Raw genomic sequence first — 21,918 nt, 5'->3', positions numbered from 1 at the left:
AAAATACAGGGTGGAGAGTAACGGAGGAAGACAACAGCATACAATTCCGGCCTCACTACACGTATGTATACACATATACAACATTACACATGTACATACATACACATGTGTTCACACATACCACAAACACAGACACACAGGCTGCTTTGGGATCTTCTGGACATTACAACACCATCTGCCCTTTACATGGAGGTATGTCAAGGCACTGGCCCTCCTATAACAGACCCAGCCTCATAGGAGCCTCCTGGAAGTTCTAGTGACAGAAGTATCCACTTGCTTTTTTTTCTCTCTCTCTCTAGAGTTAAAAAATGCAGTCTGTTGTCTGTTGGTGGTAAGCACCTGCCTCAGGGCTTGGGGACCTAGGCATAGTTCTGAATGTGGCCATGTGCCAGCTGGGACCAGCAATGCATTGGGTTCATCTGAGTTTATTTTCCCAAGGCACTGCAGGGTTCCTAAGAGGCAGAGCATGCTGTAGTACTCTGTAGTGTCTGGCAGATTGGTGCAACAGGCTCTGACCCCAGGGCCAGAGTCTATGGACCCCAGGGTTGGGTGTCCTGCTTCCTGTGTCTGTGCCATGTCCAGTCGCATGTGAAGGTTCTCAATACATATAATCTCACTTCCAAAGCTCAGAGAACAATACTTTCTTTGTGTGTGACCTCTTAAATGCTTTCTGTTCCTTTGCAAAGGGGCGGGCATAAGGAGCTGGGGGAGGGGATGCAGAAGTAGGGTAGGGGTGGAGGAGCAGGGGGAGGATATGAGAGGAGAGGTAGAGGGAGGAAAGGTGGGGCAGGAGGGGCTAGAGAGCTTCATGGTCAGTTGGGCAGTGGCTCTCAACCTTCCCAGCTCCTGCTGTCTTCCCTTAACACAGTTCCTCATGTTGTGTAACATGGTTCCTCATAATGAATACAATCATCTCATGCTACTTCATAACTGTGGTTCCTCATAATGAATACAATCATTTCACTGCTGCTTCGTAGCTGTTATTTTGCTACTTTATGAATCACAGTGTAAGTACCTGATGTGCAGGATATCTGATATGTGACCCCAATGGGGTCACGACCCACAGGTTGAGAACCACTGTTCTAGGGTCTTCCAGGAAACCATGCACCATGCCATGTTCTGCCACTATGGTCTTACCGTTGTCGTGGGGTCCATCATGGCCAGCACAAAGTTGCAGGACTCTGTAGTGCAGGAGCGTACGGTCTCTGTCCTCCCTTCTCGGAAGAGCCGAGTCATGGAGGCCTCATATGTGAGGCAGAACTTGCCCATGTCCTGGGAAAGAAGGAAAACTAGCTTAGGGCTAACAGGTGGGAGTGGCCATCTGAATCTAAGGGAGAAGGGACCTGGTATGGATCTGAGAGGAGGTGGCAGTCTGCTTCCCCCACTGTCTGTCTGTCTGTCTGTCGTCTGTCTGTCTGTCTGTCTGTCTGTCTGTCTCTCTCTCTCTCTCTCTCTCTCTCTGTGTGTGTGTGTGTTGCCTGCACATACATCTGCCCAACAAGGATATGCCTGGTGTCTAGAGACCAGAAGAGGGCACTGGATCCCTGAGGACTGGAGTTATAGATGACTGTGAGCTGCCATGTGAGTGCTAGAAATTGAACCCAAATCCTCTGGAAGTGCAGACAGTGCTCTTAACCACTGAACCACCTCTCCGGCCTCCTGGAGTTTGTCTTTGCATGGTTTCTGGTCCAAGACATGACTAAGGCCATAATGTCCTCCAGAAAGCCCTCCAGCTGATGTGAATTTTTAGGAGAAAGGACAAGGCACACAGCAAGGTCTGAGAAGGTCTGAGAGACACAGGGGAGGGACAGGCAAGAGGGCAGGACTGGGGAAGGAGGAGGAATTCAGTCAGTATGGTCATGAGCAAGACAGTAGCCAGGAGCAGCTAGCAGATGCAGTCAGGAGTCCCCATGGGAAAAGCCTACTGTCTGGATGGGACAGAAGGGCCACCTGTGGAAGACAGGTTGGGAGGGACCACAGGTGGAAGGTTACTGCAGCCAGCGCTCCTTAGCTCGAGGTAAAGGTGTCTGCAGGTTAGGCTGCCTCCCTGGAAGCAGAGTAGAAGCTGACGATGAGCTTCAGGAAGAGATAAGGGGCTCCTGGCTGAAGGAGAGTGTGGCTAGGGCTGGGGAAAAAGGACCAGCAGGGGAGTGGTCAGGGGGCGTGGCTAGGGAGAGAGGAGAGGAAGCTGGGGTTAGGAGTGATTGCAGAGGCCTTGGGAGCTGTGCCAGACAGGACAAGAAGAGAAACAGGGTAGGGGTGGGGCGGGGCAGGAAGGGCTCCTGGGGTGGCAAGGGTGGTGGACACAGCTGGTGGCACCTGAAGCTGAGCCCCTGGGATGTCCACCCTCCCACTGTGTAGTACATCTAGATCTGGTACCACATTGACTTCTACATTGCCAGCAACTGAGTGCTTCTGTCTGGGGTTGACCTCTCCCAAGAACTAAAGTTCCTTCCACATCCTCACACAGGTGCAGACTGCTTCTGCCACCCTTTAGCAGTGCTCAGGGAAAACAAAAACCAATGCCACACAGTCTTGGGTGGATACAGAAATCTGACTCAGCCTAGAGCAATGAGGAGCTCACAGCAAAAGTCACAGTAAGCAATTTGTCCTAAGTATTTCTTGACAATACTGTAGGAGTCAGAGCTTATTATGGGGTTGTTTTACAAGATTTATATTTTAACATTTTATGTGTGTGTTTGCCTCTGTGCATATGTGTAACTATGTGACTGTAGTTCACAGAAGGCAGAAGCGTGGCACCAGATCCCATGGATCTGCAGTTACAGGTGGCTGTGAGCCGCTACGTGAGGAGAACTGGATGAGGTCCTCTGCAGAGGCAGCAAGTGGTCCAAACCGCCAGGCCATCTCTCCAGTCCCGGTTTCACTGTTCATCTGCTCTGTCTGTGATAGGAGCTACTGCCTGAGAGGGATGTCACAAAACCAAGGGCAATTTGCTCTGCAGTGTGACATTTCACACCTTGGTACCTCAGGGACCCCCAGGGCTGGTGTTTGGTGTCAGCTGCCCTCCATGCTGGGATTTATACCCCCTCTGCCCACTAGGGAAGCAGCCCAGATGTCTGTGTGGGGCTCCAGAGTGCCCGAAGTGAGCGCCGACCCTTTCCCCTTCTTACCCTGTAATGTGCGAGCTGTAATGCCAGTTGGATGAAGGCATCAGGACTCGTCCTGCACTTCTTGATCAAGCCTTTGCCAAAGCTATCAAATGGGAAGGAATGCAGGTCCACATCATTTGCCAAAAGACTGGCACTGCTCAGGGATGTCTCTATGACCTCCTGGCACTGCAGAGGAAGAAGGCAGCTCTGCTTAGTGGGGAAGCACAGCAGAAGGAAGGAGGGCAAAACCAAAGTCTGGAAGTCTGCACTTCAGTCCCTATTCTAGGGCCTTAGGAGAGTTGGTGGAGGAGGAAGCCATGGATATAATCAAGACACATTGTTTACATGTGTTAAACTCTAGAAGCACAAATAAAAAAATATTTTTTAAAGAACAAACACAGGGGTCAGCGGTTGCCAGGGGCCAGGAAGGAGCTGGATGAGCAGGCAGAGGCCATGGGTGTTTATAGCAGTGTCACTGCCATATGACTCTGGGCTCTAGTCACGTGACACCACACACCCAATCCCATCCAGGTGATACTGTGTAAACCCGGGATGTGCCAGGAGGCTCGATAGATCACCGGGGTGAGGATGCTGAGGGGGCAGGCTGTGTGGTTTCCAGGAAATACCTGCACCTTCCTCAAAATTCTGCCATGAACCCAGTCAGCCTGGCCCCAAGGACAGGCCTCCACAGAGGTGTTGCTCCTCTATGGATCACACACTGTCCTGGGACCTCAGAGTGCTGGACTTTACCACAAGAAAAAGTACTTTTCAGGCCCCAGAAACTCCCACTTGGATGGGACAGGCTGGAGTTATGGCTCCAACCCTAACATCCCTTCTCAGGGCTCCTACTTGAGTGGACTGCATCTCAGAATCTCCTGTGTTGGCTGTTGAGACAAGGTCACAGAGTTCCTCGGCCTCAGCCACAGGGGTTGGGATGACAGAAATGGGCCATCTTTACACAGCCCCAAAATCTCTTAAGACTGGATTTTTCTATGTATCCCTCATTGTCCTGGAACTAGCTTTGTAGACCAGGCTGGCCTGGAACTCAAAGAGATCCTCCTGCCTCTGCCTCTCGAGTGCTGGGGTTATAGGAGTGTACCACCATTGCCTGACTATGATTTAAGTTTTTATCCTTGTTTACAGGGGATTTACAGAAGCCCAGCTACTTTTCAGCTAAAATCTCAACAGAGAGCTGCAAATGGAAGTCCCATTTCCCTCAGCATCCCAGGCCTCTTCCCCAACTCTGGGCAAACAGCTTTTTTGTTTTTGTTTTTCAAGACAGGGTTTCTCTGTGTAGCTGTCCTGGAACTCACTTTGTAGACCAGGCTGACTTTGAACTCAGAAATCCGCCTGCCTCTGCCTCCCAAGTGCTGGGATTAAAGGCGTGCATCACCACTGCCCAGCAGCAAACAGCTTTCTGTCTGTTTGGTAGAGAGCTTGCCCATCACCAGAGCTCAGGAACAAGATTGCCACTCAGGTGAGTGATGGTCTTTGGGTCACCAGACTTACCTCTTCTGGAATGTCCCACTGTAACCTGGTGGGTTTGGGGATGTTGGGGTTCTTGTCTCCTTTACAATGTCCATCCTCTGAGTAGCCCAGCTGGAAGATGTCGGTGGCCATGACATACTGAGAAAAAGCAGCAGAGACTGAGTAGAAGCCGTGAGCGAGCACAATGTTTCCTACCACGCTCAGCACAGAGCACTCCTGGGACCAATCCTGGGAGTAAGGGCAGAGTCTCCACACACCAAGCACCTTCCCCAGTCACACTCACACTCACACTCACACACACACACACACACACACACACACACACACACACACACCAGAGGGCAAAGAGCAGGAAGGTCCAAGAGAGCTAACTGATGGTGGTTTCTAGAAACCAGGCCCTGGGAGGGTAACACCATGGCTCTGGACCTCTGCGTCTCTGGAGCCCAGCTGCCACAGCCTTCTGCGCCCTTTGTAATGAGAGAGAAGCCCTGAGCCAGAGCTGCTCTAGGAGGCGAATCTGTCAAGAGAAGGTAATCAGGGGAACCTTGAATCAGGGCTGATGGGAGCATCCTCAGTTCTCAGGATGCTGCCCCCACAGCACACAGGATGCAACTACACAGCTGCCCCCACCTGGTCTCACATCTCAGAATCAGCCTAGTGACAGTGTGGCACTGTCCCTCCAAGATGAGCGCTGGGTGCCCAGCATTCTCCTGGGAACCTAGGCTCCATTCTAGAGTCCTCCTCATTCCATCAGGCAGACAGGAAACTGAATACTAATTCTACTTGCAGCCTTGGCCCAAGGCTGTGTCTCCTTAGCCTTATCTTAATCAGTTACTTTAAAATATTAGCCTGCGGGCTGGAGAGACAACTCAGCTGTTAAAAGTGCTTGCTGCTCTGGCAGAAGTTTGGGGTTTGGGTCCCAGCTCGCAACTACCTTTAACTCCAGCTCCAAGGGATCTATCGCCCCCCTTTGGTTGCTGCACGTACTGCATTCGTGTGCACATGTAGACACACAAGAAACCTTAACATCAGCCAGACCTTGTGGATATCTTGCTGATCTCGATTTCTTCTTCATCTCTCCTTTCAACCTTTTGTTTGGTTTTGTTTTTTATTATGTGGCCCTGATTGTCCTCAAGCTTTTCAGTAATCCTCCCGTCTCAGCCTCTGGAGTGCTGGAATTATAGGCATGTGCCACTATGTGTCCTCTATATCTGCCCTTGAGAACGGTGCAGTGTATGCTGCAAATTGCCTGGGCCTCAGAGACCCTCATTACCCAATGGCAGCTGTGCATGTTATCGAAAAGTCCCTGGGATATTCTCATGGGCCTATCCTGTTGGGCTTTGCAGAGCTTCCCAGAGATCTGTGTGTGAGCGGCAGGGTCTGGGGGCTAGTGGAGGTGAGGTATCTGTGCATCTGGGCTGAGGCTCTACACTGCTGCTGGCATCGGTTCAGCGGCTGGCATCGGTTCAGCGGCTGGCCGGGACATGAGCTCTTGCACTTTGCCATTGGAATCGGTGTCTCAGCGGAGCACGCTGGTGTCTTAGACCCAGACAGCCTGGTTCTTCCTTTCCCAGGCTGTCTCGTGTAGGAACTCTTCGCTGGCTGAAGCAGCAGCAGCTGGGACTTTACCAAGACCCCAAGTAGAGGTCAGAGCACCCAAGGGATGAGAAGGTGAATCAAGGTGCTGCTAACCTCATGCTTTGGAGAAGCGAGGGAGGGAGGCCAGCGCATGCGCACAAGCAAGCAGACACAATCTGCACCCTGCAGTTGCTTCTGCACCATAGGAAAATAAATCGCTGGCACAGCACTGCAAGGAGAAACCAAGATGCAAAGTCTTAGCTGGGGGTGACAGAGCATGACCCGAGACCAGCAGCACTCTGGAGGCTGAGGCAAGAGCACTGCCATGAACTGGAGTGTGGCTGGGCTAAATGGAGTGTGGCTGGGCTAAATGGTGAGGCCCTGGAAGAGAGAGGAAGGAAGAGAGGGAGAGAGAGCATTCCTAGCCTGAAATCCAAACTCTTACAAAATTTTAAACTTCGTTGAGAGTTGCGTCAATATTTAATAAGTTTCAGATTTCTGAAATACAGCTATTTGACTGAGAAGTCTACAAAGACACCAGATCTGCAGTCCGGTCCTGACCATGCTCTCCCTTTTTTTTGCTTTGCCTCTCTCTGTTTTGAAATGGCTTCGCTTTGTAGTCTAAGCTGGCCTCGAGTTCCCGATCCTCCTGCCTCGGTCTCCTGTACCAGGGTGACAGTCACGTGTCACCACACCCAACTCTGTGTTTTTGGAGCTGGGTTAGGAGAAAGGGGGACAGAGATTTGGTGGTCTTTAAGTAACCTGGTCATTGTAGTAACCGAAATATTTTCAGTAAGACGCATTGCCTTAATTATTTTTATTTAACTATTAGGATGTGTGAGGGTGCGCATGGGGTGTGTGAGGGTGCGCATGGGGTGTGTGAGGGTGCGCATGGGGTACTGCCCTTCTACCTTCACGTGGGTGTCGGGGGTTGAACTCAGATCATTGGACTTTACCCCACTAGCATCTCTCTGGCTCCAGGACACTGCCATTTTATAAGCCAAGACGCTAACCCAGGCCTGATGGTACATACCTATAATCCCTGATACTCAATACGCTGAGGCAGGAGGATTCCAGGTCTGAGGCCAGTCTGGGCAACACAGTGAGTTCAAGTCTAGCATGTTTTTATTTAGTGAGACCTTGTCTCCAAAATAAAGGCTGAGATTATGTAGCCTTGGTGTGGAGCAGCTGCCCGGCAAGTGTGAGGCAGGCCCTGGCACCACACACACACACACACACACACACACACACACACACACACACACACATTCACTCATACTCACACACTCACACATACACATTCACACACTCACTCACACATACATTCAGATTTTAATGTTTTTTTCTGTTTGCCATCAAACTAGGATGAGCAGGAACACTAGGAAGTCTGGCAGTAAGCTAATCATGTCAGAATGAGCGAAGCGATGAGCTGAGAGCCACTGTGTGACTTCAGCTGCATAAGCACCACGTATGCCACTTCTCAAGGAACAGAAGTTACAGGAAACCAAGTCTCAAATGTCTCTAACCTCCCGTATGGGACCAACACCAATGAAAAATGTGGTGCTGTGGTTTGAATGTAAGCAGCCCCCTACCGGCTCTTTTTCTGTTTATTTATTTTCGGTTTTATAGACAGGGTTTCTCTGTGTAGCCCTGGCTGTCCTGGAACTCACTCTGTAAACCAGGCTGGCCTTGAACTCAGAGATCTGATTGCCTCTGCCTCCTGAGTGCTGGGATTAAAGGCGTGCGCCACCACCGCCCAGGTTACAGGCATGCTTGCATGTTTTAACACCTGGCCCCCAGGTGTGGTGCTATCTTTTTTTTTTTTCTTTTCTTTTCTTTTTTTTTTTTTTTTTTTAAGATTTATTTATTTTAGATGAGTACAGTGTCTTCAGACACTCCAGAAGAGGGCATCAGATCCCATTACAGATGGTTGGGAGCCACCATGTGGCTACTGAGAACTGAACTCAGGACCTCTGGAAGAGCAATCAGTGTTCCCCCCCCACACACACACACTTTTTCTTCTCTCTCCGGCCCTGCTCATACTGGCCCAAAGATTTATTTATTTATTATATGTAAGTACACTGTAGCTGTCTTCAGACACCCCTAAAGAGGGCATCAGATCTCATTATGGGTGGTTATGAGCCACCATGTGGTTGCTGGGATTTGAACTCAGGGCCTTCTTAACCTCTGAGCCATCTCTCCAGTCCCTGGTGGCGCTATGTCAGATGTTACGGACTCTCAGAGAAGTGAGTTACTGAGAGCAGGCCTTGGGGTTTACAGCCAGGGCCCTGCTTCCTGTCTGGTCTCCGCTCCTTGGTGCATTGAAGAGTCAGCAAGCAGCCCCCACACTCCACTGCCACTGTGGGCCACGCCCTCTCAAAGCCTAAGCTGAAAGAAATCTCTCCTTCCTCTCCTAGGTATTTTATCAAGGAGAGAGAAATGTAACCGATACAGGATTAGACAAATACTGCAGAGTTCAAGTGGGCCTGGGTTGGGTTTCCCAAAGCACCTTCCACATTCAGACAGGTAACAAGAGTGTGGCTCACCTCCCACAGATGGCCCACGATGGGCGCGTCCGCCCAGGAGTGCTCTGCATTTATGCCTATCTTGCTGTTTTTGAAGACAACAAAGGTGAGGGACTTGTCAAACCACCTACAGGGAGAGAACATGATCATGGGCTTCCAGAGTTATACCGACACGGGAACCTAAAAGCTCCGTGGGTGTGTCTTTCTGCAGAGGCCATTGCTTCTCCCACTCCTGACAGTTCTCCGGGTTTCTACACCTCAGGAAGGTGACTCAAGGGGGCACAGAGAACAGTCATTCATATCTTCTTGTATCAGAGATACAATACAGCATGTGTGTGAGCCCTGGGACCAGAGGAGTGTAGACTACTGTAACATGGAGTCCGGGCCTGTGCCCTCTCCAGCCAGGTCTGGGAGGCACCTCCTCACTTTACACCTACAGAACGGGGATCCAGGAGGGCAGGGTCACAGCAACTGCACAAGGCCAGTGATGGTTCCCAGGTCTGCCCTGTGTGCCGCCACCTGCTGGGAGCCAGGTAACCCATAGTTAAGAAGGGTGATGGGGTGAGTGAAGGAAGGGATCGCAAAGCCACCTGGCCTAGGCTGTGCCTGTGAGTTTGTGTGGAGGGAAGAAAGCTGAGCGTTCTATTTGGATGCTCGTTCCTTCCTAGTACACCCCCACAGTCAGATTTGGGGAAGCTGCTCCCAGGCACACCCAAGAACATCTCCCACAACCCCCCATCAACCTCGGAGATTAAAAATGGGAGTTACCTGTCGAAACATCTCCCATGCAGCAGAGATTTGGCGTAGCTGTCAATAGATGCCTCAGGGTCCTCCTTTTTATATCCCTGTTCTGATTCGTCCAATGTCACGAAGAATGCTGCCTTTTCTACCGCGTCCAGGGATTGCTTATTTTTTCCTCGTGCAAAATAGGTCTGCCGACACTTTGCCCAGGGCACTCTGTGGCAAGGAGTAAACGCATCTAAAATCAGTTGTCCAGGGTGGGGAGATGACTCAGTAGGCAATAGTGCTTGCTTGTCAGCACGAGAACCTGAATTTCACCCCCACAGCCCACGTAGAGAAGCCAGGCGTGATATATGCTCCTAATCTCAGGTCTGGAGACAAAATCAGGATCCCCAGGGCTTGTTAGCCAGCCAGGTCACCTAAATGGGCATGCTCCAGGCTAGTGAGGGACCCTGTCTCCAACATCAGTGTGGACAGCTAGTGCCCGGAGAACAACATTTTCACACATACACACACACACTGCTCAGAACAGAATCTAACCTGTCTCTGCAGCAGCCAGGGAGAAGCACCCTTCCCTGCCCCAGACATCCCCCAGCAGAAGCTATAACAAATGCTGAAGGACCTGGCCCTGGAGCCAGGCTCTGACCTGAGCCTCTCTCAGGCATCAATCAGTCCACTGATGTCTTCAGCATCACAGACCCATCTGTCAGATGAGGAAACCCGAGGCACAGAGACCATGCCGCAACTACTTTGGGGCAGGGAAGGAACGACAGCATCTGCCCCCGAACCCAGACCAGGACTGGTCACATGATACTCCCACAATGACCTCCCTGTGCCCACCACGCTGCTCACATTGGTCTCCCTTCAGAGCTAGCCTGAAGTAGCTTCCTCCCATGGCTCCTGGGTCTCTCCCACAGTTCTCAGCCTCAGGCCCTCTGTGCTGTCTCCCCTCCACTGCCCACCTCAACAACTTCTGGTATCAACACCCACAAATGCCGCAGGTCCCCAGTGCAAGATGATAATGTGAAGTGAAGATGAAGTGTTCATCTTCAGCCCTCAAGGCAGAAGATGAAGCATGGACCACAGCCTTCCTCACTTTCTGGCTTTCCTTCTCCTTCTCAGGCTCCAAACAACACACAGCCTTGTTATCTCCTGAGTGCCTGGAGCAACTCTATTAAAGCGTTTGCCCCTTGGCCTTGGCTCCAGCTGTAGTTTAGAGCAGCTCAGGGTTCTGTGAAAGATGGTCTTTTGTGAAATGCTGGTATACTTTTGGCCCCAGAGAGCAAAATCCTCTCCCCACCAACCCACTCTACCCGCTTCTTACTTTGCTCAAAGCAGGTACAGGGCAGTTCCTCTTTCCCACAATCCAACCCCACAATGCTGGCCTTAAAGATACGCATGCTCGTTTGGTGTGTGTTGGGGGGTGTGGGTAAAATACTCTCTGCATAACCATGAGGATCTGGGGCCCTGACCTATTATCCTAGGTCTGAGAAGGCAGAGACAAGAGGAGCCCTAGAACTCACTGGTCTGCCAGACTAGCCAATCAGTGAGCTCCAGGCTCTGGGAGTGACCTTGTTTTCATAATATAAGATGGAGAGGAACAGATGAAGACACCCAGCATTGACCCACATGCACATACACTCCACACATACACTACACAGATACACTACACATACACACACACACACACACACACACACACACACACACACACACACACACACGTTTCTCTGATTGTTCAGTGGTGGAGCACTTACCTCAGAAAAAGAAATGAAGGAAGTTAACTGAATGTGGTGCTACGGGACTTTAATCCAAGCTGATAGGAGGTGGAAGAAAGGAGGACCCCAAGATTAAGGCATTGGACTGAGGCCCTCAAACACATAGGAAGGTGTGTGATGCCACGCACGCACCTGTCTGCGGCAGTGAGGGCGGCCAGCTTGGCTTCCCCGGGTTGCGGTTCTGAGGGGTCATCCAGGATCTGCTGCATCTGCTGCTCCAGCTCTCGGGGCCTCAGCAGCCTCCCATCGTGGTAGAGCCAGACCTTGAAGTACCGGCCTCTGTGGTACACAACAATGTGTCTGCTGTCCTTGACGTGTTGGATGGTGTCTGGGGTGGTGAGGAGACAAAGGAGTGACAAGAAGTCAGAGAGCCTTGGGAACATCTGATATGACTGGTTTGCTCTGTGAGGATCTCATGGAGCCCAGGCTGGTCTTAAACTGTCTATGCAGCCAAGGATGACCTTGAACTCCTGATTCTCCTGCCTTTACCTCCTGAGTTCTAGGAATACTGCTGTGTGGCCCTTGATTCCATACTGAGACACCCCCTTTAGCTTAACCAGCCCTTCTAACCTAAACCAGTTTCCTATCTATGAAACAAGGTTGGCACATGTATTGAATGAGATCTCTCCCTTAAGTCACAGGCAGAGTTCAGGTCCCAGTACCCACATCAGGTGGTTTACAGCCTCCTGGAACTCCAGCTCTGGGGGATCTGGTGCCCTCTTCTGGCTTCTGTGGGCACTTCACATGCTCAGTGCACATACACACAAAGAGGCAACACATAAAAATAAAAAGCGAAAATAAATCTTAAAAAAAAAAAAAGCAATGTTTCAGCCAGGCACAATGGTGTACCACTTGGAAGGATCAGGGGTTCAAAGCCAGCCTCTACATATCAAATTAGAGGCTAGTCTGAGCTACATGAGACCCTGTTTCAAAAGGTGGGGAGGGGTCCTGGAAGATGACTTGTGGGTAACTCTTGCCGTGCAAGCCCAGTGGCCCTCGTTTGATCTGCAGCCTCACAGCACTGTCATCTGACCTGCACGTGACTGCTATAGTGTGGCTGTGTCCTTCCTACACACAAACAAAATGAAAAATCGTAAAAAGAATTGATAGCAAAAGGCTGGGTGTGGTGGCCCACACCTTTAATCCCAGCACTGAGGAGGCACAGGCAGGTGGATCTCTGTGAGTTAGCTTGGCCTAGCTAGGAAATTCTGAAGAGCCAGGGCTTCAGGAGATCCTCTCTCAAAAGAAGCAAACAATCAGAGCCCACAACAGAGCAGGAGAGGCCTCTGACAGCTAGCATGTGCTGTACCACCTCACAGAGCACGCTGCATTTTCATAAATTATGACTTGTCTTTGCAGCAGGGTTTCGTTAGGAAACTTTTAGCTGGCCTGTAACTCGCTATGTAGACATAGTATAGACCAGACTGGGCTCAATCTCACTGAAATCTACCTGTTTCAGCCTCCTGAGTGCTAGGATCAAAGGCATGTGCCACCATACCCAGTGTTACCCAGATTTTAGTTAATATTTATGATGGAGCCAGAGAGATGGCTCAGCTGGTAAGGCACTTGCTGCCTAGCCTGGACCCACACGGTGCAAGAAGAGAACCAGCTCCCTCAAGGGTAAAATAAATAAATGGAATTTATTTATCTTGTGTGAGTGCTCAAATGTGTGTGAGGACAAGCCCCGGTATATGCGTAGACGGCAGAGGACAGCTCGTGGGAGTCCATTTTCTCCTTCTACTACAAGGGGCCCTGACATAAAGCACAAGCGCCCAGCTTGCAGACGCTGAGTCACTTTGCCAGCCTGAAGGGGACCCTTGACTCTAGTCCCTTTTCTTGAGCTGTGTCCTGCCTGTCAGAGGTAAATGCTCTGTTCCCTCACATGCCCCTGTACCCATGATGCTTTGCCCTTCCATAGCCCAGGAACAAGAGGCTATGGGCTCTGGCTCCAGGAGGTGGAATAAATCTTTCCTCCCTAAGTGGTTTGGCTCACATATTTGTCACCATGTTTAAAAGTGACCAATGCTGTACCCTTGATCCCAGCAGGCCATCATGGCACCAGCTGGAATCCATTTTCTCTTCCTGTCTTTTCCAAGGATGTTCTAGGTTAGAAGCAGATGAGATGACCACCCAGCCCAGGCCAGGCTGCCAGCAGCAGCAGCTGGGCCATGATCCAGCTTCGCAGGCGCGTCGGTTCTCAAGGGTACAGCTTACAGCAAACCTGCATGGGCCAGAACAAGGTGCCCAAGGAGTCCTGTGGGAATATTTCTGCAGGTCTGGGGAAAATGCCCAACGAAAGAAACTCTCAAGAAATACTAAACTCTGGAAACTGGCCTGTTGTACAGGCCTAGTAGACAAAGGAAATTCAGGCCAGAGCTGAACTTCGGTTCGGTTGGGTTGTCTTAATACATAAAGCCAAGAGTTCCAATCATAGCAACACATACTCTAGGCATGACGACACATGCCTAGAATCCACTGGGAGGCAAAAGGGTCATCCTTAGCTGCGTATTATTTTAGGCCATCCTGGAACACACAAGATCCTGTTCCTAAACCACCCCTAATGACAAAAGACAAAGCGATTCCAAGAGGAGGAACAATCAGAAACAGAAGCTCTTGGGACAGACCCTGTAGACCATTCTGCTCCCAACGTTCCCCAACGATTCCTGGATCCGAGCAGCAAAATGGCAAATGCTGGCTCCCAGGGGAGACCCCGGTGAGCACTACCCACCTGTCTCCTCCCCAGGGATGCGGGAAGTATTGAAGAGTCGCTCCCACTGGGCAGAGCAGAGGGGAATTGTAGATCCCAGAAGACGAATCTGTAATAAAAATGTGTTTTAAACCAACAGGCAAAATCCCACAGGAAAGCTTTGCAATGAGCTGATTAAAAGGTGGCCTGTTTCCTATGCACACTACCCAGACTGACTACATCATTCAGGATCCCTGGGTAGCACCTGGGGGACTCGCTGAGCCGTGCCAGGGTACTGAAGTAGATAAACACTTAAGCCACCCGAGGTTACGAAGAAACCGTTCTCCTGAGGAGTATCAATACATGTGGGGGTCAGAGGACAGCTTGCGGGAGCTGGTTTTCTCTCCCCACCATGTGGATCCCCGGAATTGAACACATGTACTCAGACCTCCCCAAGTCCCTAGCTGCACCTGGGCCTCACTGATTAGGAAGCCCCAGCTTCGTCTGACTCTGGCTCCCCAGTGCTGGGATCACAACCGTGCACTGGTGCATCTGGCTGGGCACCACTGCATCAGGTCTGAACACTCTTCTCAGAGCAAGCCTCCTCTCTAGCCTCCCAAGAGATATTTTTAAAGGCAAGTTAACATACAGGTTTGAGTTCCTCACGGTCTACCATGCGACGATACAGCAGTATGGCATGGATGGTGTTGCCAGCTCTCGCTGCCTGAATATGGGTTGGGGTGATGTAGAGCAACTCCTGTGAAGATGAGACAACAGAGGGGGCTCATGGGGTGACACGGTGGTCTGTATACATGGTGTGTGCATGGGGGGGGGGGTCCTGACAGCTGTGCTCAGTTACAGCCGCCTTTTGTATTTGTTTTAGGTGGGCTTCTGGCTTTTGTTGTTGTTGAGAGCAGGTTATATAGCTTCCAGGCAATCTTCCTACCCCAGGTTCCTGCGTGCTAGGATTAAAGCCATGTGTCACCATGCCTGCCTTTACAACTTTGGACATTTTTGTTACTGCTTTAGGTCCATTTGTTTTTCTGGCAAATTGGATATGTTTTTTTCTCTATGTGTATGTGTGTGATTGTGTGGGGTTAAGTGTACATGTGTGTGCAGGTACCCAGAGAGGCCAGGAGAGGACATCAGATCTCCTGCAACAGGAGTTACAGATGGTTCTGACCCACTTGAGATGTGTGCTAGGAACTGAACTCCAGTCGCCTAGAAGAGCAGCAAGTGCTCTTAAACTGCTAAACCATCTTTCTAGCCCCAGACTTACTTTTTTGAGAGAGTATCTTATACAACTTAAGTGAGAACTACCTATGTAGCCAAGGATGACCCTGAACTAATTCCCCTGTCTCCACCTCCCTAGTGCTTGCCTGGCAGGCATGAGATACCACAAGCCCTAATTTTGTTATTGTGCTATTACAATGCCAGCTTCCTGCTGTTCTATCACAGGTTCAAGGCCAGCTGCACTAACTTAGCAAGTGTTATGTGCCATGAACATGCTTTGCAATGAAAATGTATTTGCACTGTTGGGTGGGGGGCAAGGGCCCCTTAGACACAGGAGGGTCTAAAACATGGGCCCCAAGTGGGCTCTTCACACCAACATGAAGACTTGGACAAGAGAAGCAGGAGCAAGAGGAGAGGAGTCCATTCCAAGCTTTCCCAGGCTGCCCAGCAGGACAAACCCAACTTGGCTGCAGTGGGAATGGAAGACCAACTCACCATGGCGTAGTAGTTGCTGTTAACCATGATCGGCCCTCGGCCCCGCAGGTAGATATATTCCTCCCACCAGTCACTCACCTATGGTACAAACACAACAAGTTAGCGTGCTGAGCAGTCATGCCCAGATGTATGCAAATCTTTCTGGAAAATTCCAGTGTACGACAGGCTCCAAAACAAAGCTGTCTCAAGCAGACAGGCCAGGCCACAAGGAGTTGAGAGACACATGGGTCCTTAAAGGGAGACCTGGATAGACAATAAAGCATCATTTCATAGTGCACTTAATAAGTAAATAAATAAATAAATAAATAGTTGGGCTGGGTTTTAGCTCAACTGTTGGAATGCATAAAACTGGGCACAGAACTATTTAGCAGTGCACACATGGGCAGGGGGATCAGGAATTCAAGGTCATGGCAAGTTCAAGACTGCTACGTAGCAAGTTTGAGGCTAGCCTGGGGGCCACATGAGACCATTTCCAAAAACACTTAACCGCCAAAGTGCAGTGCCGAACGCTTGCCTGATATTCACCAGGCCTTGGGTCCCATCCCCAGCACTGCAGAAAAAACAAACCCAGATCTCCTCAGAGATGGAGCTTCCTCTTCCTGATGCCTGGATCTAAGCCACAGCACTAAGCCTGGGGCCAGTATGTGCTGTCTTGATTCTCCAGAGTGACTATGGCAATGTTACCCAGCAAGCTGCCCTAGCCATCCAGCGGCTGCCGATTTACAACCCGTGCTGATTTGAGCATCGTGCTGGGGCACACACCTGAGAGAAGCCGTGCACGAGAGTCTAAATGCACAGCAGGTCAGCTGCCTAGGATTAGACCCAGACCTGATGACCCAAGGGTCCTGTGGCCTCCTGCCCTGCCGGACACAGTACCTGGGTCTGGCACCATCCGCTGGCTCTTCTCTTGTTTCTTTTTGTCTATTTTCTCTGTTCATTTTTGTCTACTTATTATTTGTGTTTTTAAAATAATTTTTCTTTTTTGAGGGGCCAGGGGTCAGGGTTTCTCTATGTAGCCCTGACTGTACTTGAACTCAGAGACCCACCTGCCTCTCTCTGCCTTCCCAGTGCTGGGACTAAAGGTGTGCACTAAGATGTCTTTCATGTGTGTGTTTTGCCTGCAAATAAGGTATGTGCACCATGTGGGTGCATGGTACCTATGAAAGTCAGAAAAGGATATTGGCTCCCCTGGCATTGGAGTTGTAGATGGTTGTGAGCCACCTTGTGAGTGCTGGGAATCAAACCCAGGTCTTCAGCAAGAATGACAAATGCTCTTAACTGCTGAGGCTTCTCTCCAGCAACTTTTTGTATTTTTAAAGCAGGGTCTCATGCAGTCCAGGCTCACCTTAAACTCTATAGAAGCACAGACAACCTTGAACTTTGATCTTCCTGCCTCTATCTCGCATGCTCTTGGGATATATGCGTGTGGCACAAAACAGGTGTGGTGCGGGAGACTGAACCCAGGGCATTGTGCACCAGAGGCAGGGACTCCAACTGAGCTTCCTTCCCAGCTCTCGAGATTACTTTTTGGTGGACTACAGAGATGGCTCAGTGTGTGCTGCTCTTACAGAGGACCCTAGTTTGGCTCCCAGCACCCATGCTGGGCAGCAAACAATCATCTGCAACTTTTAGGAGATACAATGCCCTCTAGTCTCCATGGGCATCTGCATTCGTGTCATTCATGTACACTCACCTAGGCAAATATATACATATATTAGTAAACAAATAATTTTTTAAATTTAAGAGTTTTTCTTGAGATAGATAAAGAGCTTTTCTCCCTATTGAGATAGATAAAGAGCTTGGTTCGTTTGAGCCCACAGTTCTCCTGCCTCTGCCTTCTGAGTGCTGGGTCTATAGGCATGTACCTATAGTGCCTATAGGCATGTGTCTGGCTCCTATAGGTTATTTTCAATCCCTTCCCTTCCATCAAGTTATTCATGACACCTGAATCCCCCTCTTGGCTTCATACCCTGCAGTGCGCTCACTTGCTCCCCCCAACACCACGGGCAGAAGCTTAGCTGGCTCCCAGCAGACAGCTGCCACTGTCAACAGCATCTGAACTCTGGCCAGAGCACTCAGAGGTGATAATCTTGGATGGAAAAGATACCGGAAAGGGAGGTGAGGTGGCTGGGCCACCACAGGAGAGAACAGCCTTTAGTGACATGCCAGGAGGGGGCTAGAGGGTCCAAAGCAGCGCCCTGCCCTGAGCAGGGCGCAAAGGCTGCTAAGGATCCTGCAGGAGGGAACAGATGCTAGCAGCTCTGAGCACAGCTCTCAGGGGAAAGTATGGCTGTCCTCGGCCACAGCTAGAACTCCGCGAGCCCTGGTACCCAAGTAAGTACTTTCACACAACACCTCTCTGAGAAAAGATCTACGTGCAGAATTACTTACATAATTTGTGGCCCACCAGGATTTTAGCTTCAAATACCACTGCAATTTGGGTCCGAGGTTGACAGCAAAATCCTGGGCCAGCGCTGTCATGCGCTGGAAGTCTCCCTCCTTCATCAGTGGCCTCACAGACTCCAGGTACTGGAGAGAGAAAACGTGGACAGAGTTAAACACCCTCCACCAAGCTGTGCATCACTTCACATGCCTCAGAAAAGATAGACAGTGTAGAAAAGGTTGGAAAAGCTTCCCTAAGTCAGTCTGTCATCTCTGCTTCCACACAGGCTGACAGACTGGACAAGACAGTCCCTTGCAGGGCTGAGCAGGGCTGCAGGTGAATGATAATTAAGGTCTCGGCTTCCTGATGGAGGTACCAAGACAACTGGCCATTGCTTCAGTGATGACCTGGGTTGGTGTGGTGAGATGGGTGGGAACCCTGACAGCCCAGTGAGGTCAGGCAGGTGCTTGACAAGGCAGTCATGACACAGGCCATGTCTAGAGTCTAGATCCTCAGCTCACACAGACTGGCAGATGCACACCTTGAACAGGTTTGGAGGTAAAACATACAGGAACATTTCACACACAATCTTCTTTTTTCCTAAAGATTTTTGCATATGAGTGCTCTATCTTCATGCACACCTGTGTGCCAAAAGAGAGCATCGGATCCCATTGCGGATGGTTGTAAGCTACCATGTGCTTGCTGGAAATTGAACTCAGGACCTCTGGAAGAACAACCAGTGCTCTTAACTGCTGAGCCATCTCTCCAGCCCCCTTTTTTGGACTCAAACTCACAATATAACTGAGGCTGGTCTTGAATTCCTGATCCTCCTCCTACCTTTATTCCCCAAGTGTTAGGATGGCAGCATGTGCCACCAAGCCTGGCTAAGCGTGGCTCTTTCTGAGGATCCCGAAAGCTCCCACCCGTACTGAGTTCCTTGAAGCAGAACTGCCGCCAAGCCTGATTGGTCAGGAAACAAAACCAGGTTTGAGCAGGGAGTGGTGGATAATTCCTATAATTCCAGTACTTAGGAAGTGAGGTAACAGGAATCGATGAGTGTTCAAGTCCAGCCTGGTCTACATGGAAAAATCCAGGCCAACAGAGGCTATGTAGGGCTGGCTTTGCACAATGAAGGGTTAGAGCCAGCTGCAACTGTCTGGCTAACTCCAAGTGCAACTTGTGTACTGATAAAACAAAGGTTGCGGGGCTGGTGAGATGGCTCAGCGGGTAACAGCACCCGACTGCTCTTCCAAAGGTGCAGAGTTCAAATCCCAGCAACCACATGGTGGCTCACAACCATCCTTAACAAGATCTGACTCCCTCTTCAGGAGTGTCTGAAGACAGCTACAGTGTACTTACATAATAAATAAATCTTTAAAAACAAAAACAAAAACAAAACAAAACAAAAAACAAAGGTTGCACTCTTCAGGGCTAAGCTGGCAGATCACTTGCCTAGCACACACAAGGCCCTGGATTCTATCCCCATCACTGCATAAAACTGAGTGTAATAGGCCAGCCTGCGACCTAGCACTCAGGTGGCAGATACAGAAGAACCAGAGGTTCTAGGTTGTTCTCAGCTATATAGGGGAGTCTAGAAAGTTCAAAACCAGTCTGGACAATGTGAGGTCCTGTCTTAAGAAGAGTGGGGCAGGTGTGGCTGCACCACCAAGCCAAGACTGGGAGTCTCATTTTTGCCTTTCCCCAGTCTGTGAGATGAGATGGAAAGGATCTTGCCAAGGGCAATAAGGATTAAATCCCTAAGCCAGGACTCAACCCACCCCTGAAGCTAAGATGTTTTTGATTTACAGTTCTGAAAAGAGGGTAGAAGTTATGTGAAATCCCACCGTTGGGCACTGCCATCAACAAGAGGTGGCAGGTACCCAGATAAAAACCATGCATAGATATTCCCAGCTTCCCTGTTTACAACACAACCCACATTCACTCCACAGATGGTCTACCCACATGACGAGCGTTATCAGCCCTGTTAAGACAGGGATGTACCTTGAAGTCATCCTGCCTGGGAAGCTGAGACAGGAGGAATTACATGTCTGAGGCTAGCCTGGGTTAAGATCCTGATTCAAAGAAAAATAAATGCTAGTAGGGGAAACCCTCCCATATACACACACAAAAGTCGCAGATTACGTAATCCCATTCCTGCCATACTCCCTCATGAGGCAGAACTAGAACAGAAAGTGGAACAGAAGCTGGCAGGCCTTCGGCAGGGAGCGTGGGAGTTATTGGCTTGTTGCTGTGGCTTCTGCCAGAGGCTATAAAAAAAGCCTGACAATCCAGGGTGGTCACAACTGCTCAACGACCTACAGCACAGAGATGCACTGCTCGGCGTACACTTGGAAACAGTTAAGACGATTCTGTGCCTGTGCACACGCGCCTGAGAGCTGGAGTGAAAAGATGTACCCATGTATGGTGGCACTCAGGAGTCAGCCTGACACATGCTATCCACCTCCCTAGAAGCAGCCTGAAGTTCACCCATCAGGCAGTGAGCCACAGGGATCCCCCTGCCTCCACTCCCCAGTACTGGGATTACCAGTGTGTGCCGCAAATCTGTTGCTTTCATGTTTGGGTGCTGACGAATCAAATGCAGGCCGTCATGCTTGCCAGGCAAACGTTTTATCTCCTGAGCCCTCTCCTTAACCATTTTCTTACTTCTGTTTGTTTTTGGAAAGTGTTTCACTGTGTAGCTCTGGCTGGTCTGAACTCACAAGAGATCTGCCTACCTTTGTCTTTTGGGTGCTAAGATTAAAGACTTGTGCCACCATGCCCAGCCTTTAAAATAAATAAATAAATAAATAAATAAATAAATAAATAAATAAATAAATAAATAAGTGTGGTCTTTGTATGTATTTGCCAGTTTAAAATAATGGATACAAACTCAAATCACTGAACTCTGCACATTAATCAAGGGCACTGTATGGTCCTAAACTGCATCTCAATAACACCATTAAAAGTAAACATGCCCCGGTAGGTGGGACACAGCACTTTAAACACTGCAGATACAATAATGCTCTAGAGAAAACAGTATCTAGCCATGGATAGTGAAACTCATCTATCATCATGAGGCTAAGGCAAGAGATCAGGAGTTCAAGGTCATGGGGCTGAGGGATGAACAGCAGGGAAGAGCACTGGCTACTCTTGCAGAGGACCCAGGCTCTGTCACCATCATTCCCTTGAAGGCCCACAATTGTCTGTAACCCCTGGGATCCAACACCCTCTTCTGGTCTCCTCAGGCACTGTGAGCATATGGTGTACACAAACTCAAACGCTCCTACAGATAAAGCAAAAGGTAAGTAAATCTGAAAAGAAAATGTTCACCGGGAGTGGTGGCGCATGCCTTTAATACCAGCACTTGGGAGGCAGAAGCAGGAGGATCTCTGGGAGTTCTAGGTCAACCCAGTGTACAAACTCAGTCCAGGACAGTCAAGGCTACAGAGAAACCCTGCCTAGAAAAACAAAACAAAACAAAACCCCCAACCGAACAAGTAAACAAAAAAAGGTTCAAGGCCAGTGTGTACTAACTAGAAAGACCTTGTATCCAAATATATATCAAAGGGCTGTGGATGTAGCTCACTGGTAGAATACTTGTCTAGCCAGTGCAAGGACTCTGTGGGGCAGAAATTGGGGGAACATTATTATAATAACCTTACAGGAGAGACTGTAGAGCAATAACAAAGATTAAGAACTTTAATTTACGGTCACAATTAGGCAGAAACATGGATCCCAAGACGCTGGCATCTCGGCAGGAGCGCGAATCATACCTACCCTGCTCACGGTATCTTTGACAGCTGGGACAGGCAGGCGCGGCAGAGACGTCTGGAAGCTGTACAACATAAGCTTTCGACCTGAGAAGACCTTGACCATAGCCTGGAAATACAAGTTACATTTT

The 21,918-nt window shown here is 49.8% G+C and overlaps 1 protein-coding gene across 4 annotated transcripts in view; it reads right to left on the bottom strand.

Annotated features, from left to right (window-relative positions):
- Positions 1-21,918, bottom strand: part of Cpt1a (carnitine palmitoyltransferase 1A) — a 64,175-nt gene that overhangs the window by 5,506 nt on the left and 36,751 nt on the right. For all 4 annotated transcript variants that reach the window (XM_021222459.2, XM_029537481.1, XM_029537473.1 and 1 more), the window contains exons 5-15: positions 21,795-21,896; positions 18,026-18,163; positions 15,635-15,712; positions 14,556-14,663; positions 13,949-14,036; positions 11,353-11,548; positions 9,470-9,658; positions 8,723-8,828; positions 4,620-4,736; positions 3,132-3,296; positions 1,138-1,272 (exon numbers count right to left, since the gene is read on the bottom strand). In XM_021222459.2, the coding sequence (XP_021078118.1) occupies positions 1,138-1,272; positions 3,132-3,296; positions 4,620-4,736; positions 8,723-8,828; positions 9,470-9,658; positions 11,353-11,548; positions 13,949-14,036; positions 14,556-14,663; positions 15,635-15,712; positions 18,026-18,163; positions 21,795-21,896 (1,422 nt within the window). The remainder of the gene's footprint in view (positions 1-1,137; positions 1,273-3,131; positions 3,297-4,619; positions 4,737-8,722; positions 8,829-9,469; positions 9,659-11,352; positions 11,549-13,948; positions 14,037-14,555; positions 14,664-15,634; positions 15,713-18,025; positions 18,164-21,794; positions 21,897-21,918) is intronic.

This window comes from Mus pahari, chromosome 1 (assembly GCF_900095145.1).
Source record: "Mus pahari chromosome 1, PAHARI_EIJ_v1.1, whole genome shotgun sequence".
In the NCBI taxonomy this organism is placed as follows: Eukaryota; Metazoa; Chordata; class Mammalia; order Rodentia; family Muridae; genus Mus; species Mus pahari.
The sequence above is the reverse complement of the archived record's forward strand: the minus strand, read 5'-3'. Positions and strand labels throughout refer to the sequence as shown.